The 12,997-nt window shown below is 41.9% G+C and overlaps 1 protein-coding gene across 6 annotated transcripts in view; it reads left to right on the plus strand.

Annotated features, from left to right (window-relative positions):
• Positions 1-12,964, plus strand: part of bach2b (BTB and CNC homology 1, basic leucine zipper transcription factor 2b) — a 108,248-nt gene extending 95,284 nt beyond the window's left edge. For all 6 annotated transcript variants that reach the window (XM_020612902.1, XM_020612905.1, XM_020612904.1 and 3 more), the window contains 2 exons: positions 8,752-8,958; positions 9,224-12,964. In XM_020612902.1, the coding sequence (XP_020468558.1) occupies positions 8,752-8,958; positions 9,224-9,730 (714 nt within the window). In that variant the 3' untranslated portion in view covers positions 9,731-12,964. The remainder of the gene's footprint in view (positions 1-8,751; positions 8,959-9,223) is intronic.
• Positions 12,965-12,997: the final 33 nt, after the last annotated feature.

Consider the following 12,997-nt stretch of genomic DNA (forward strand, 5'->3'; position numbering starts at 1 on the left):
GGGGAGCCCATAGCACAGCCGTGTTGCTGCCAATAACGCCCTCCTTTTCCGGCTTCTCTAAACAGTCTATAATCTTCTTGTTGCCACTGGTGGGGTCCCTCTTCAGTGCTTCATAGGTGGTCGTGTCACTGAGGAGGTCGGAAACTCTGGTCTGATAGTCAGCTGAGTTTAGGACTACCATACATCTGCCTTTGTCTGCTGGAAGGATTGTGATGGTTTCATCCTTCTCTAGTGCTAAAGCCATCCTTTCCTCAGGGGTAAGGTTCAAGAGTGGGAGTTTGGCACTGGCCAAAGCGGCTGTGACCTTCATCCGCAGTTCTTCCGCCTCTGTCTCAGCCAGCTTGTTGTTCCTAATGGCTGACTCTGTGGCTGTGATGAAGTCTACCACAGGGATTTGTTTGGGTGTGACCGCAAAGTTCAATTCCTTGGCTAATACCTCTTTTTCTGTGTCCATGAGTTCTCTGTCTGAGAGATTTTTGACTTGGATGACTGAGAATCTGCATGGACATAAAAGAGGATTAGCAGTTGATGCATGTGCGTGTATACATATACAGTATGTATGTGGTTTAAACTGTGGATGTGGGCATAACAGTACAAGAAAACATAGACAAGTATACATTTCCACATGGTGTGATAAACAAACAAAAACACAGGTACGCGGTGACAGGCGATCACAATATCCGGTGGAATTTTGAGTTGGTTTTTCATGAAGTCCTTAACCAGTGCTTCGGGATTACCGGGTGATTGTTCTTGTTGTTGCCGGAAAAGATCAGGTTGTCGCGCATGTTTCTGGTTTGAATGTCCAGTATCGTTTCTGTCATTATTTTGTTTTCTTTCATGACGGAGTCCATTTTGTCGCTGAGGGTTTTGATGGATGCTTGGAGAGAGTTGTTTGACTACTCTAACTTTTCAGTGTAGTTGTGGGTGAATTCAAGGCTTGACTGGAGTTCTTTTATTTCCTTATGAAGTGTGACTAGTAAATTGATTTTTTCATTGATGGATGCAAGAACACTGACCTCAATGTCTGTCGTCTGTAGATCACTTGTATTTGTAGAAGAGGTCTTTTTCCATTTGTTTGGCTTCAGGGTGTCTTGCTGGGTTGTATTGGTGGTATCCATACTGCAGTGAATGTAGTATTGGTCGATGAAAGATTCTAGGTCAGATAAATCCTGCCATATATGAAAGGCCGATTGCAGTTATTGACAGCAGCTTGCAATTCCGATGGATTGCTCGTTTAATACCAGTAGTTGTCATGATTCTGTCCTGCCTGTTTCTGTTCCCATGCTTTTATTTTGACATTACTACCTGTTTCAGTTTCACCTCAGTTTAATACTTTTTGCTTTAATCAGTGGTTATTCTTTACACCTGTTTTCACCCCATTATAGGCAGCTTTCCCCCACCGGGAAGCTGCTAGATTACTCATATTCAGACTTTCACCTGTTTCAGTTTCACCTCAGTTTAATACTTTTTACTTTAATCAGTCGTTATTCTTTACACCTGTTTTCACCCCATTATAGGCAGCTTTCCCCCACCGGGAAGCTGCTAGATTACTCATATTCAGACTTTCCAGCATTTTTCCTTGCACCTGTTATTCCAGCTCTGACCACGGATTACCTTGTGACCACCGAGTACTGCCTAAACCCTCTGATTCTGATCGTATTTTCTGTGTTTTGACCTTTGGACTTTCTTTTGGACCATGCTTTCGTGGATACCTTGTATGTGTAAGTTTGCTGGCTCTGATCCTGGACTGTATTACTGACTGAGAGTGTTACTTGTTTCATCAGTTTTCTGTATCGTTTTGATTTGTTGGCACACCTGAAGGACATCGTGGACCCCCTGCTAGACCCCCTGCAGTTCACCTACCAGGCAAACAAGTCAGTGAACATGGCGCTGCATTACATCCTGCAACACCTCGACTCCCCAGGGACCTATGCACAGGTCCTCTTTGTGGACTTCAGCTCAGCGTTCAACACCATCATCCCAGACATCCTCCACTCCAAACTGACCCAGCTCACTGTGCCTGCCCCCACCTGTCAGTGGATAACTAGCTTTCTGACAGACAGGAAGCAGCAGGTGAGGCTGAAGTAAACCACATCCAGCACCCAGACAATAAGCACAGGCGCCCCCCAGGGATGTGTGCTCTCCCCTCTGCTATCTTCACTCTACACCAGCAACAGCATCTCGGAGGACCCCTCTGTCAAGCTCCTTAAGTTTGCTGATGATACAATGGTCATTGGTCTCATCCGAGAAGATGACGTGTCAGTCTACAGATGGGAGGCTGCGCAACTGGTCCTGTGGTGTAGCCACAACAACCTGGAGCTGAACATGCTCAAAACAGTGAAGATGACAGTGGACTTCAGGACGAACCCCCCCCACCACCACCACCACCATACCTGGCAGCACTGTACCAGCAGTAAAGTCCTACAAGTTCTTGGGATCCACTATCTTTCCGGACCTGAACTGGACGTCCAACATCAGGACCATCACCAAGAAGGCACAGCAGAGGATGTACTTCCTGCACCAGCTCAGGAAGTTCAACCTGCCCCAGGAGCTGCTGAAACAGTTCTACAGAGGAATCATCAAGTCTGTTCTCCACACCTCCATCACTGTCTGATTTGGGTTACAGGTCACTGTGTGCCAAGACAACCAGGCACAGGGACAGTTTCTTCCCCCAGGCTGTGGCTCTGATGAACACCTGACCCATGACAATATGACAGTATGACTGGACAATAACCCTCAGTGCAATACCTGTGTATATATACATTGTACAGATTATACAGACTCGTACAGGTCTCTAGTTTTAAGTACTCTATTTTTATCCCTTATCCCTATTTATCTCATTTCAATGAACATTCCTTGTTGTCTGCATTGTTTACTGTCTGTTTGTTGCTGTTAATACTGCTTATTTTGTTATATTACACAGCCTTATGCTGGTTTACTGTTTGCACATTGAGAGCCGATGTACCTGAGTCAAATTCCTCGTGTGTCCATCACACCTGGCCAATAAAACTGATTCTGATTCTGATTGCTGCCATTGCTCTTATTAAAGAGATAGTTTTTGCTTCTACTCGTTTGGCTATGTAATTGAGTTCACCCCTTGACATTATCGGCAGCTTCACATGCCAATTCCTGACAGTAGTGGGTTATAAACTCTGAAAAAATAGCTAGCAAAATTTTGTTTAGACTCAGTGACTGTGTATCGCCATATTGAATACCCACACGCAGTCTGACAATCTCACAATACTCATTATGTCATTGTCACCCCGAACCCGAACAATCTTCTTCTTCTTCTTCTTCTTCTTCTTCAGCTGTTTTTAATGGTGGTTGGCAACCAGCTTTAGGTGCATTACCGCCACCTTCCAGACTGGAGTGTGGATAAGAACGGCCCCTACCTACCACCACACCAAAATAACCCCACTCAGTTCACCTTATATTATCTTGTGTAACCCTGTGCTCTCTAAAAACCTAATAAGTGCTCTGTATCCTATATCCCCTGGCCTTTGTTCCAACACCTCGGGTAAACTAAAGTTCATTCCACCTCTTAAAACAGTATTTTTAAATGATTCCCTCTCCTGCCTGAACCTGGGACAGCTCATTAAAACATGTTCCATGTTTCTTGTACTCTACACATCTCACATTCCCCTGTAGTGTGTTTCTTGATTAACTTCAATGTACCAGTAAACCAGTATGCCCAAATCTCAATCTTGATACCATATCTTCTTCCTTCCTATTTCCAGTACTTCCTCTCATTTCTCCTACTTTCCTTTGAATGTTATAATAGAGCTAACCTTTGCCATCTTTATCCCTCAGTTCTTGTCATTTCACTTTCAGTTTCCTTTTAATCAAACTCTTAACCTCAGCCTTACTATAGCTTACTTCCACACAAACATTTCAACCCAAACAATCCGCCCTGAAGAGCCAGTTTGATGTGGGATTACTTTAGCACTGGTACACCAAGAATCACACTTGGGTCCTGAGCTCCAGTACTCCATCAAATTGTTGTCTGACACTTTTTTCACTCCACATTTGTTCATGTGTTTATTCCACACGAGTTGCAGTAGCTGCTACCAGTAATGTAAAAAGAATTTGCCACAAAAATATGTACATGCCTCAATGCCTCTAACATAAATAAATAGAATTTATAGAATATAGAGTATATACAGAATCTATGTACAGATAAAATGTTTCTATGAAGCTGATACAGGTGGAAATGATTCATGATTACATCATCCAGCACAAGAGCTGTTTTGTTGAAAACAGCCATTTCTCTGCAAAATGTTGCAAATTATTACTTTATCCCTCAGGGCAGAACTAGCACAACTGAGCCACTTAACCTTATCTTTATTAAGATGTGTGTGTGATATTCCTTTATAATCATGTCTACAGGCATGTGAGATGTAACAGGATTAATTGCAGAGATAGTATTAAACATTCACTATAAGATCTTATTCTAGTGTGGATTAGGTAAGGGACAAGTATTACAGAGGTGTCAGGCAGCAATCATTGTAGAAAATTCCTTCAGCTTTAAAGCAAACTGCTAGGGGTATTGTGTGAACCTGCTGCAGAGAGAATATGTTTTTGTGGGAATGAGGTGAATGCTGAGGCTTCTCCACCTGCTGCAGGCCAGCTTCACTCACACTGGAAAGACAACCTACTTAACCAGTGATCACACCTCCACGTAAAACCAAACAGTTGTTTTCAAGTGAAAAATCTGACAGATCTGGATAAGACCACTAACTAGCTCACACCTTTTGTCTTGTTTGTTTAATCAACACACAAAGAGAAACAGAACTGTAAAAATGACAGTGGTTTTTGAGGGAGTTACATGCTGAAACTGTCTCTTGTCAAAAACAGTTTATCCATCCATTCAATATAGTGTATTTTGCAGTAACTTCAGCTAGAGCTTCTATCAACAGATACCAGGTCAGTGAACACAGAGGTTTTGGTTGTGCTCTCTCTTCAGGCATGATGGCAGTAAATGTGATAACCTCACCGTTGACAAGACTCCAGGAAGCTGCACACAGTCACTCCACCTGTCTGTTCCAGCATGTAACGCCCCCTAAAACTGCAATGGGCTGCTCATTTTTACATTCCTGTGTGTACAGGTGAAACAAATAGATTACAACATCTTGTTAGTTGATGGGCTATAGAAGTATTGGTAGTACTTTTATCAGTGTAAACAGAGCTAGAGCTAGCTGTTTCATTCTGTTTCCAGTCTTTGGGCTAAGCTAAGCCAACCACCTCTAGCTTTGTACTGAAGGCACAAAGATTGATATTCTTATCTCTCTGTTGGAGAGAATTAACATAAGTGATGGTTTTAAATGAAGAAACTATAGTGGTGAGGCATTATAAGTAGGCTTTGTTTTAAAGTAACAGTTCAATATTTTTGTGTAATAAGCCAGTCTAAACACATCCAAGTGCACAGAGGCAGTACACCGTGAATCTTTTAATCTGATCCTGGGTAAGATAAGAAACAAAGAACATATTTCCCAAAGTGTCAGACTGTTCCTTTTAAAAGACAAATTCTTCTTTGTTGTTGCTTTTGTAGATTCTTGCTGTCGTCTGGTCCATAAATGTAGCTGTGAAATTCATCCATTCTATCATGTTCCATCATTGCTAAAAAAAAAAAAGTCCAAAAGGACAAAAACACAAGCAGTCAGAAGATCAGACAGTTTATCCCCGGTGTATGAAAATAAATACACCAGAACATAGTGAAAGAAAAACTCCTTCAGGAGATGAAAATGATCATCTCACCTCTTTGACTGAATCTTTCTCTTGTTTCACATTGCTTTTTGAGGCTGAATTTGAAACTGGAACATCCATTATTTGTGTCAGGGCTGAGGCCCAGCACAGCTCTGGTCCTGATAACAGATGAGCCCTACTTTTTACTCTGCACCCCATTTGCAGCATAATGGCCCAGACAAAGAGAGTGACTGAGGGTAGGGTGGAGAAATGAATTGAGAAATACATATAAATCCAGAAAAGCTGGGTGTGAATTTATGACCAGCACTGAAGTGTACTCTGTCATCCCAGCCTTACTGCTAAACTGGTTCTCATGTTGGAGAGCTAAATTTAGCCATCCCCTGCGTACCAGTGACTGGTGGGTGAAGGGGAGAAAGAGGGCAGCACAAGGATGCAGCGTGTCCTTCTTCCTTGTTTTTCTAGGCAAAGATCATATCAGATTCTGTGGTATTTAAACTGCTGTGCATTATAGTACACAAGCTAACTAAGCACAGAAATCTTCTCCTGGCAGCTCATACAGAAGTTTATAGCTCTCCCCATGCCTCTCTTTGAGGTTAGAGCTGTTATGCCCTGGCAAAGTAGTGAGAATGTAACGAGTGTGGCCTTGAAAGTTTGGGTCATTATTTATTTCAGCTGATCAGATCGCTTCTCAGGTCTTTGTGTAAGTGCACAGACTGGCTGACATGCCCGGGTCCGGGTCTCGGATGAAGCGGATGAAGATGGATGGATGTTTGCATGCGGATGTTGAGCTGAGATCAGAACTAGGGCTCCTGGTGGCTCAGAGGGCTGCACTTCTAATGAGGAGACTCAAGCCATTTTGTCACACAAAGATAGATGGACGTCTAGATTTGCTTTTCAGGAGGAGGAATTTGGATTCTGTCATGAGTAGGCACCTTACTTTACCCCCTGAGTGTGGCACTTACACCACTGTCTGGTGGCCTCTCTCGCAACCTCTGCCTGCAGCGATCTTAACATTTAGGCAGATCTGGACCCCGCTTGAGCACCGAGGTACAGTGGAAGTGTGCAGTCGCATCGCTTGCTCCTTTTTCTCCTCTCTTTCTCCTTTGTTTGACTTTGTTCTTCAGAGGCAGCCACAAAGGGAGAAGGAGAGGAGAAAGACAGAGCTGCAGCTCGTCTCGTCTCTGCCAAGCTCTACGGCTGCCTTCCTCTGGTTCTTTGTTGTGCCTCCACTGCTTCCCTTGCTGCCTAAAGCTAAAGCTCCCTGGTGCACATACATACTGCTGAGGTGGATCTGCCTGTGATGCGCATATCATAAGGTTTGCCATCACCTGGGGGAGAGAAGATGAATTACTGTTGTTCTCCAGGCTGAGATCAAGAGAATAAGCACATACAACCTTGATATGTTGTCATATCAGTGGTTTTCTGATTTTGCTTTGTACTGCCAAAGCACTTCTGCATTTATTCCACTAATTCTTTTGTTCTGCAGCCTGTGAAGACTACTGACCCCAGAAATATCTTGACACTGATTTGGATCAGGGTGACAAGTCACTGCCCCCCTCAATCTGTCATACTGGCACACTTCCAGGACAGATGGAGAGGGACTCTGCTTGGATCACCTTTTCCCCTCTGCTTGAGAATATGCTATATCTGAGACCGAGTCTAGTTTAGTGAGGCCTCTGGAGTGGTGCTTGTGCCATCTTGTGGTGGAATGTAACAACTGTCCTATATCAAGTGTATTCTGTACAGTCATTTGCCTTTGTTATAAAATTGAGACATAGATTATGCAGAAGAGGCTGCAGCTTTATGCCACAAAATAAAACTTACAATTAGAATGATGTAAGATAAAAGAAATTCTAGGTTCTTTATTTAAAGTAATAACAGCAGATTCATGCGTTTGAAATTTATAATAAAATACACAGCCACTTAATTATGTTATCCATTAATTTTGGTCTAATCTACAGTGTTGATTACAGGCAACAGAGAAAATCCAGAAATTATGTCCTTTAGACTTAAAAAGCATCATGTTTGACCTGGTCTGGCCACACCCCTTTATTAAGACATAAATATAGAAATCAGCTATCAGCAATATAGAAAGTTGTATTTTATTCTTCATGATCACCACCAACAGTACATACAGTACCATGTCTAGTAGTCACCCATGAGCCACAATGCTGCCCGTGTAGACAGCTCTGTTGTTTAAAGTTGACCTGGACAGGAGGAGGGCGTCATGTTCTCAGAACAGTAGTAGGATCATAGAAATACTGAGGTCATGATTCCCACAAAAGGAGGTAGTCAGGCCCCTTCCACACTACCAGTAATATACCTCTAGAGAAATATTAAACCGAGTATTATAGGCAAATGTAAAAAAAATAAATAAATAAAAATAAATAAATAAATAAAAATCCAAAAATGTATTGGAATCCCATTTGGAAAGCAGTGCAGTGTGCAATTTCAAACAGTGGATTTATGAACTCAAAATAATAGATAACATCTTTGTATCAAGGCACACAAACTGCACACCTACACAGGTGATGCCACTTATTTCAGCTGATCAGATCATTTCTCAGGTCTTTGTGTAAGTGCACAGACTGGCTGACATGCCCTCCAGTCTCCTGATGGTTTTATTGCACCTGATAGTCGAGTGATAATTTGCGGTGGCCTCCTGTAAACCCCAGAAAGCTCCACTCTACCTTAGCAGAAGTCTAATTGGTGAACGTGACTCAGAACACCTGTGTGGGTGTGGGCCTTTAGATTTTAAAATGGAATCACCAAATTTGCTTTACAAAGGCTTTTTCATTTCCAACTACAATAATTAAAAGTTAAATAATGCACCATTAATTGATTAAACGAAATTAATAATGTAGTTTTTGCACATTTAAATGAAATCATGGAATAAACACTGTCAAAGTTTATAATTATTCCAGTGCCACACTTCAGCTCCGTACAAATAAAGATGAACCTGGTACTTCCATGCATCTTAATAATGAATAATAAACAAAATTACATCCGTGTCATAACTGATGTCTAATCTTTTTCTATCTTTTCCAGGTGAAGCTCCCTTTCCCTGTCGATCAAATCACAAATCTTCCACGGAATGACTTCCAAATGTTGGTAAAAATGCACAAACTGACTTCAGAGCAGCTCGAGTTCATCCACGATGTGAGGCGGCGGAGTAAGAACCGCATCGCGGCACAGCGCTGCCGCAAGAGGAAGCTCGACTGCATCCTGAACCTGGAGTGTGAGATCAGAAAACTGGTGAGTTGACTGCTTCCAGCAGCACTGTCACCAACTCGCCTCTCTGCGCTAGACGTTACCTCAACCAAGGAAATGATAATGTGATTCTGTCAGCACTTTCACACCATCAGAGTGCCCTCTGGAAACCATACTGAGTATGTGGCTTGGTCATGCACACTGTCATTGCTTGTGTGGTGGCATTTAAAGTGGACTCACTGGACATTTTTGGCTGCACTTTTAAAATCAGTCCCATTCTTTCACTCTGTGTGTGTGTGTGTGCGTGCAGGTGTGTGAGAAGGAGAAGCTGCTGACTGAGAGGAACCAGCTGAAGGCATGTATGGGTGAGCTGTGGGAGAACTTCTCCTGCCTGTCCCAGGAGGTGTGCAGGGATGTCCAGCTGAGCCCAGAACAGGTCCAGTCTTTACACCACTATTGCCCAGTGCTCCGTCCTGCCAACTCCACTGCCAGCAACAATGCTGCCCATGAGCCCAAGCCTGCCTGCAGCCCTGCCGCCACCGCCACCAACACCACCAGCATTGACCTCACTACCCCCTCGGGCTCGGTCACCCCGGAGCCCAGCTTCCACGGGTCACCAGGCCCCTCGGAGAGTGAGCCTGACTCATCTGTCAGGAATGGAGCGGACAAAGATTTGGACAGCCAAGATGGCAGCTTGAACACACAGGCAGGGCTGTTCACAGAAAAATCTAACCAGACGGTAACAGTTGATTTTTGTCAGGAAATGACTGACAAATGTACAACTGATGAGCAGCCAAGGAAGGACTGTACTAAGTAGTGATGGTTCTCAATGTTGTTTTTGATGTTTTTTTATTATTTAATTTTACTTTTCAGACAAACCCTGTCTCGGGTTGTTGAGACGTCAGCCTCGCCCAGTGTTCACTGAAAACCAAGCTTTCTTTGTATTTATGTCTTTTTGTGCTGTCTTTTTTTGTTGTTGTTTTGAATGATTGACACTAAAGTTGTCTTAACAGCAGCAATATTGTTCTCCAGGTATTTTCTTCCTATCATGACAGAGTGGGAGCTTCTCACCAAACCCTCACAATGGTGCTACATTCACCCTAGCAGCGACTTCTACAGCGGAGACTCTGCTCTTCATGTATCACTCATTACAACTCAAAGTTGAACCTCATTGGACCTAAACAGCAGCTTTTTGTCTCTCTCTGTACCCAGTGTTTCTGTTTCTGTCTTTCTCTGTCACATTTCCTCTTTTTCCACAGTTCGTCTCTGTCTTCTCTACCTCTCTCTCTCTCTCTATGTGTGTGTGTTTTTGTTCTTGTTCTATCTTAGTGGCCCTTTTCGTCACAGCAATTCAAACTCAGGAAAAAAAAAATCCTCTGAATGTTCAACCTGATTCATGAAAAATGCGAATACAGCTTCTGTACATGAGGACGTCATAATGCAGTCAAACTTTAAAATGTTCATATGCAAAAATGTCTTCAAATGTCTCACATGTGTATTTGTGTACAGGAGAACTTTGTACAGGCTGTATCCGAAAACATTCCTCCTTTGCCTTCCTCAGCACTGAATTGAAAGGAAAAAAGTTTTTGCTGGCGGTTAAATGACTATTTTTATTGCCCACTCATCAGCAATACCATTGTATTTGGATGTTGTAATGGTGACTTTCAAGTGCTTGTTTGGCAGAAATGTATATAGTATGGAGCATGAATGGAGCATGATGACTGTAACAGTGATTCTGTACAGGTAGACACTTAGATGTTTCTTTTTCACTGGGGTTTTATCAAGCACCTTTTTGCTAAGGGAAAATCTTTGCTTTGCTGTTTCCTGTCCTGCCTAGCTAATATTCCCCATCATGGTGGGTTCTTATACTCAGGAAATCAGGTTGATACACACGTAGACACACGCATACAGTACATACAGACACATGCATCAACACGTAAAAATTTCAGCCCCATGCATGTATAAAAGCTAAGACATTCAAGATGTGTTTGTAAGGTGTGGCTCAGGCCAGTTCCTCTCCACCTTTGACTCCTCTTTAAATGTGAAAAAAAAACTGTTTTGCCTTGTGTTTTTCTGTAATCCTATTTCTTATCAGTATTTAAAGATGCTATTTGTGCACACTCTTGCAGACATGCTTTTTTGCCGCTTGATATTTGGAAATGGCAAAAAAGTGCAGTGATGTGATGGATACTTTAATATTTTTTCCAAATTGATCCTGAATAAGACAAACATCTACTGACAAAAAGAAAAACAGTGATCTGACTTTATTCGGGTACTTTGTTTTCAGCTGCAGGCGCTTTGAGAAATTTAGCACTTCAATTAGGACCTTTGTCTTTGTTTCAGACCCCTTCAGACTGGAGCACTTAAATTGGCACTTCAAGAGGAACCATCTTGTTGATGTGATTATATGAATATACAGTAGAAAAAATATCTATGAAGAACATATAAGTGAAAGCTGAACACAAAAGAAAGCTAATGTTTTAGTTGGGGTATTCACACCTTAGATTTGTATTTCTTTAGAAATGAAATAAGCTAATTCAGAACTCATTTGACGTGAAAGCAGTGTATGTGTTGTCAAAACGACTAACAATCATATAAAATAGTACCATGTTTGCAGAGTTGTGCTTTTGTTTAAACATCCTAATTTGTGATGTGCATGCATGCTGCCTTTAGCTATGAGCCTAGTTAGTTTGTCCAGCTTCTGTTGTCAGAAGTTCTGTCTGGAGCTTTTAAAATGTTTTTTTTTCTTCTTATTTCTGTGTATAAACTAGCTGCATTATCTCAACCCTCACTGGAGGCAGACTTTAAAGTACCAGCAGGGCCAAGCTCTGCTACAGAGGTGGGACTCAAATGAAATGTCAAATTTTTGACATTGCTTTTTAAAGCCCCAGTCTATTTGCTGAAAAAGAGAAATGTGGTAAAATGTGGTCAAATAAATCTGGGATTGGGACTTTAAAAGATGAAACATGTGATGATCTCCTCCTTACTTTTACTGATGTAAATTGTAGAGTTTAAATCAGTAGTTTAAAATATGATTTCACATGTGAGACAGTTTCTCTCATTCAGCTGAGCAGAGTAACTCTAAGTGTAACTTATAAACCGGTCTTTAGTTGGTAAAAGAGTGATCCCTATATAGTACACCCATATAGACCCACACACATACACACTAACACATGCACATATACACAGACAGTACATACATTGTGGCACAGCCTGAGTGCGGAGCGTTCTTTGTCGACTACTTCGCTTCCCATCTGTTCAGCCCTGTTTTTGCTCTCTTTATTCTTGTACACATATTTACTGTAGCAGAACAGTATTTACCCATGTGGAGGTTCTACCAGGTTAAAGCCAGCAAATGAAAGTGGGACGATCTACATTACAAAAGCTTATGCAACATTTTCCATTTGTGTACTTTTTCATTTGATTGACCTTAAATTGATGAAGCCTGGTGTTGAATTGCAGAGCACAGGATCTTTGCCTTTATGTTTTTTGTTTGGAGAAAATGAATTCATTAAGCTTGTGTTGAAACTGTTTATAATAAAGGACCCTGGGTATTTCTTCAAAATGCTAATAATATTCTAATGACATTCTTGTTTATGCTTAGCAGAATCTCTGTTATACCTGCTCTGTGTTGCTAATTCAACATCACAAACAGTAAAATCCTGTGGAGCTACAATGAACAGGTGGTAACAAACAGTTATCTGCATGATCCACCATGGACTGTTGTCCCCAGCTTCAATTGTTAGAGAGCATCTTAATTATAATCTAGAAGCAAAATAATCTAGTTTATATCATGGGATTATCATTTTATGTTTATGCTTAAAGTTCACAAAAAAAATCTCTTAAGGGCAATGCACACAGGCACCCACACCCATTATTTTCAATGCAATGCAGTACACTTATGGTGTACTGCATGCTAACGCTCGCCGTTATGGCATCAATGTGCATCAAATGCATTAATTACTTAAGTAATCACCCATTTCAGTAATCCCACACTGAATTCCCACCACTCCCGGTGTGTGTTACCGGAGTCGCATGATGTGACATGCTGAGCCCCGACCCCCACCCCACCGCCAACCCCTCC

Source organism: Monopterus albus, unplaced genomic scaffold, assembly GCF_001952655.1.
Source record: "Monopterus albus unplaced genomic scaffold, M_albus_1.0 scaffold128.1, whole genome shotgun sequence".
Taxonomy (NCBI): Eukaryota; Metazoa; Chordata; class Actinopteri; order Synbranchiformes; family Synbranchidae; genus Monopterus; species Monopterus albus.